We start from the raw sequence: 5,000 nt of genomic DNA, 5'->3' as shown, positions 1-5,000 counted from the left end.
GGTGTACATCTCGAACCAAGACAACATTGTCAAGTTGGTTTAGAGGTAGAACCCTGCTGCTTCTAAAACATACTGACCTTGGGTTGGGTCCTGGAACCAGCATCATTAAAACACAACTCCCTGGCCCACTGGATAAAACTGTACACTCTACCTGGCCCACTGCTATTAAAACACCACTCTACCTGGCCCACTGCTATTACAAGACACATTCTACACTGGCCCCTACTGCTGGTTACATCTAGCCTAGAGGGGACAGAGTCTAGGCCATTGTGGCCTAAGGTTGGTGCAGTATTAGAACAGCAGTAGTCTAGAACCCAGTGCTATTCTAAACTGCACATACTGCTGCTAGAATGGGGGGTCCTGGCCCACTGCTATTAAAACACAGTCTACCTGGCCCACTGCTATTAAAACACACTCTACCTGGCCCACTGCTATTAAAACACACTCTAGAGGGCCCACTGTATTAAAACACACTCTACCTGGCCCACTGCTCTAGAGGGGGCGGCTAGGGTAGTCTAGAGGGGGCAGCAGTAGTCTAGAGGGGGCGGCAGTAGTCTAGAGGGGGGCTGCAGTAGTCTAGAGGGGGCAGTAGCAGTAGTCTAGAGGGGGGCAGCAGTAGTCTAGAGGGGGGCGGCAGTAGTCTAGAGGGGGCAGCAGTAGTCTAGAGGGGGCAGCAGTAGTCTAGAGGGGGGGGCAGTAGTCTAGAGGGGGGCGGCAGTAGTCTAGAGGGGGGCGGGGGCAGTAGTCTAGAGGGGGGCGGCAGTAGTCTAGAGGGGGGGAGGGGGGCAGTAGTCTAGAGGGGGGCAGTAGTCTAGAGGGGGCGGCAGTAGTCTAGAGGGGGCAGTAGTCTAGAGGGGGCAGTAGTCTAGAGGGGGGGCAGTAGTCTAGAGGAGGGGCGGCAGTAGTCTAGGGGGGGTAGTCGGCAGTAGTCTGAGGGGGCGGCAGTAGTCTAGAGGGGCGGCAGTAGTCTAGAGGGGGCGGCAGTAGTCTAGAGGGGGCAGCGGCAGTAGTCTAGAGGGGGCGGCAGTAGTCTAGAGGGGGCGGCAGTAGTCTAGAGGGAGGGCGGCAGTAGTCTAGAGGGGGCGGCAGTAGTCTAGAGGGGGCGGCAGTAGTCTAGAGGGGGCGGCAGTAGTCTAGAGGGGGCGGCAGTAGTCTAGAGGGGGCAGCAGTAGTCTAGAGGAGGGGCAGTAGTCTAGAGGGGCGGGGGGGGCAGTAGTCTAGAGGGGGCGGCAGTAGTCTAGAGGGGGGGCGGCAGTAGTCTAGAGGGGGCGGTCTAGAGGGGGGCAGTAGTCTAGAGGGGGGCGCAGTAGTCTAGAGGGGGGGGCAGTAGTCTAGAGGGGGCTAGGCAGTAGTCTAGAGGGGGGGCAGTAGTCTAGAGGGGGCTGCAGTAGTCTAGAGGGGGGGCAGTAGTCTAGAGGGGGCGGCAGTAGTCTAGAGGGGGGGGGGGCGTAGTCTAGCAGTAGTCTAGAGGGGGGGGTCTAGAGGGGGGCAGTAGTCTAGAGGGGGGCTGCAGTAGTCTAGAGGGGGCGGCAGTAGTCTAGAGGGGGCGGCAGTAGTCTAGAGGGGGCAGCAGTAGTCTAGAGGGGGCGGCAGTAGTCTAGAGGGGGCAGCAGTAGTCTAGAGGGGGCGGCAGTAGTCTAGAGGGGGGCGGCAGTAGTCTAGAGGGGGCGGCAGTAGTCTAGAGGGGGCGGCAGTAGTCTAGAGGGGGCAGTAGTCTAGAGGAGGGGGCAGTAGTCTAGAGGAGGGCGGCAGTAGTCTAGAGGGGGGCAGTAGTCTAGAGGAGGGGGCAGTAGTCTAGAGGAGGGCGGCAGTAGTCTAGAGGAGGGCGGCAGTAGTCTAGAGGAGTCTGGGGGGCAGTAGTCTAGAGGGGGGCAGTAGTCTAGAGGGGGCAGTAGTCTAGAGGAGGGCGGCAGTAGTCTAGAGGGGGGGCAGTAGTCTAGAGGAGGGCTGCAGTAGTCTAGAGGGGGCGGGCAGTAGTCTAGAGGGGGCGGCAGTAGTCTAGAGGGGGGCTGCAGTAGTCTAGGGGGGGGCAGTAGTCTAGAGGGGGGCGGCAGTAGTCTAGAGGGGGAGGGGGTGGCAGTAGTCTAGAGGGGGCGGCAGTAGTCTAGAGGGGGGCAGCAGTAGTCTAGAGGAGGGCGGCAGTAGTCTAGAGGGGGCGGCAGTAGTCTAGAGGGGGGGCAGTAGTCTAGAGGAGGGCGGCAGTAGTCTAGAGGGGGCGGCAGTAGTCTAGAGGAGGGCTGCAGTAGTCTAGAGGAGGGCGGCAGTAGTCTAGAGGAGGGGGCAGTAGTCTAGAGGAGGGCGGCAGTAGTCTAGAGGAGGGCGGCAGTAGTCTAGAGGAGGGGGCAGTAGTCTAGAGGGGGTAGAGCAGTAGTCTAGAGGAGGGTGGCAGTAGTCTAGTAGTCTAGGGAGGGGGCAGTAGTCTAGAGGGGGGGGCAGTAGTCTAGAGGGGGGCAGTAGTCTAGAGGAGGGCGGCAGTAGTCTAGAGGGGGGCAGTAGTCTAGAGGAGGGCAGTAGTCTAGAGGGGCGGCAGTAGTCTAGAGGGGGGCGGCAGTAGTCTAGAGGGGGCGGCAGTAGTCTAGAGGAGGGGGCAGTAGTCTAGAGGGGGCAGTAGTCTAGAGGGGGCGGCAGTAGTCTAGAGGGGGCGGCAGTAGTCTAGAGGAGGGGGCGTGGCAGTAGTCTAGAGGAGGGGGCAGTAGTCTAGAGGGGGGGGGCAGTAGTCTAGAGGGGGCTGCAGTAGTCTAGAGGGGGTGGCAGTAGTCTAGAGGGGGCAGCAGTAGTCTAGAGGAGGGCTGGCAGTAGTCTAGAGGGGGCGGCAGTAGTCTAGAGGAGGGTAGTCTAGAGGGGGCAGTAGTCTAGAGGGGGGGCAGTAGTCTAGAGGGGGCGGCAGTAGTCTAGAGGGGGGCAGTAGTCTAGAGGGGGCGGCAGTAGTCTAGAGGAGGGGGGGCAGTAGTCTAGAGGAGGGGGCAGTAGTCTAGAGGAGGGTTGCAGTAGTCTAGAGGAGGGGGCAGTAGTCTAGAGGAGGGCGGCAGTAGTCTAGAGGAGGGCGGCAGTAGTCTAGAGGGGGCTGCAGTAGTCTAGAGGGGTGGCAGTAGTCTAGAGGGGGCTGCAGTAGTCTAGAGGAGGGCTGCAGTAGTCTAGAGGGGTGGCAGTAGTCTAGAGGGGGCTGCAGTAGTCTAGAGGGGGGCTGCAGTAGTCTAGAGGGGGGGCAGTAGTCTAGAGGAGGGCGGCAGTAGTCTAGAGGAGGGTAGTCTGCAGTAGTCTAGAGGGGGGGCAGTAGTCTAGAGGAGGGCGGCAGTAGTCTAGAGGGGGTGGCAGTAGTCTAGAGGGCGGGCAGTAGTCTAGGGGGGGTGGCAGTAGTCTAGAGGGGGTGGTAGTCTAGAGGAGGGGCAGTAGTCTAGAGGGGGGATACAATATATAACCCTCAACCTGGTAGGTTAATTAACTACCACAGAGTTATATACTATAACCAACTATACCCTCTGTCTCTCTCTCTCTCTGTGTCTCTCTCTCTGTGTCTCTCTCTCTCTGTGTCTCTCTCTGTGTGTCTCTCTCTGTGTCTCTCTCTCTGTGTCTCTCTCTCTCTGTGTCTATCTCTCTCTCTGTGTCTCTCTCTCTGTGTCTCTCTCTCTCTCTGTGTCTCTCTCTGTCTATATACACTGGATGTACAGTGTTGTAACGATGTGCAAATAGTGAAAGTACAAAAGGGAAAATAAATAAACATTAATATGGGTTGTATTTACAATGGTGTTTGTTCTTCACTGGTTGGGCTTTTCTTGTGGCAACATCTCTCTCTCACTCTCCCTGCCTCTCGCTCTCGCTGTCTCCCTCTCTCACTCTTCATCTCTCCCTTTCTATCTCTATCTGTCTGTCTCTCTCTCTCGCACTCTTTCTCTCTATCCGTCTCTCTCTGTCTCTCTCACTCTTCCTCTCTCCCTTTCTATCTCTATCTGTCTGTCTCTCACTCTCGTACTCTGTCTCTCTATCCATCTCTCTCTCACTCTCCCTGCCTCTCGCTCTCGCTGTCTCCCTCTCTCACTCTTCCTCTCTCCCTTTCTATCTCTATCTGTCTGTCTCTCTCTCTCTCTTTCTATCTCTATCCGTCTCTCTCTCACACACTCTCTCCGTCTCTCTCTCTCTCTCTCTCTCTCTCTCTCTCTCTCTCTCTCTCTCTCTCTCTCTCTCTCTCTCTCTCTCTCTCTCTCTCTTTTGTTCTCTCTCTCCCTTCTAGAATGCATTAGAATGACAAACACACAGTCTGTCCGTATGATTGATCCCTGTGTGATTCTCTCCCCTCAGAGGATCTGGGACAACTCCAAGGCAAACAGACAGAGTAGAGTGGAAATGTGTGTGTGTTTGTACATGACTGGACAGGACATTTAATGATATAGTTGTAGGCCAAGCCAGTGTTTTAGAACTGAAACATTATAGCTACCATCCAGGACATGAGTCTGTACAGCAGAACACATTATAGTGCGTGTGAATGCATTTGCACGTTTTTTGCATGGGTGTGTGTGTGTGTGTATATATATATCTGGTGTGTGTGTGTACATATCTGGTGTGTGTGTGTGTGTGTGTGTGTGTGTGTGTGTGTGTGTGTGTGTGTGTGTGTGTGTGTGTGTGTGTGTGTGTGTGTGTGTGTGTGTGTGTGTGTGTGTGTGTGTGTGTGTGTGTGTGTGTGTGTGTGTGTGTGTGCTCACCATGGCTGACGGACTGCAGTTTGACAGTCTTGGAGATCTTCTCTTCGTAGTTTGGGCTGCAGGACTTGCGGCTGACTTTAGACTTGAACAGGGTGTTGACCAGGGTGACTTCCCTAGTCCACTCTGACCTTAGGAAATGACAGACAGCACAGAGAGACACTGTTTAGTGTTGACCAGGGTAGAACTGAAACTAGTCCACTCTGACCTGTAGGAGACAGACAGCACAGATTTGAGATTTGACACTGTTTAGTGTTGACCAGGGTAGACTTCCCTAGTCCACTCTGACCTGTAGGAGACAGACAG

At 55.8% G+C, this 5,000-nt stretch overlaps 1 protein-coding gene across 1 annotated transcript in view; it reads right to left on the bottom strand.

Annotated features, from left to right (window-relative positions):
* The window catches only part of LOC124019468 (neuronal-specific septin-3-like), a 127,183-nt gene that overhangs the window by 40,852 nt on the left and 81,331 nt on the right, over positions 1 to 5,000 (bottom strand). The window contains exons 3-4 of the mRNA XM_046334814.1: positions 4,965 to 4,983; positions 4,698 to 4,810 (exon numbers count right to left, since the gene is read on the bottom strand). Of these exons, the coding sequence (XP_046190770.1) occupies positions 4,698 to 4,810; positions 4,965 to 4,983 (132 nt within the window). The remainder of the gene's footprint in view (positions 1 to 4,697; positions 4,811 to 4,964; positions 4,984 to 5,000) is intronic.

The sequence above is a fragment of the Oncorhynchus gorbuscha genome, unplaced genomic scaffold (assembly GCF_021184085.1).
Source record: "Oncorhynchus gorbuscha isolate QuinsamMale2020 ecotype Even-year unplaced genomic scaffold, OgorEven_v1.0 Un_scaffold_606, whole genome shotgun sequence".
In the NCBI taxonomy this organism is placed as follows: domain Eukaryota; kingdom Metazoa; phylum Chordata; class Actinopteri; order Salmoniformes; family Salmonidae; genus Oncorhynchus; species Oncorhynchus gorbuscha.
Note: the sequence above shows the minus strand (reverse complement) of the source record. Positions and strands in the feature narration are given on the sequence as shown.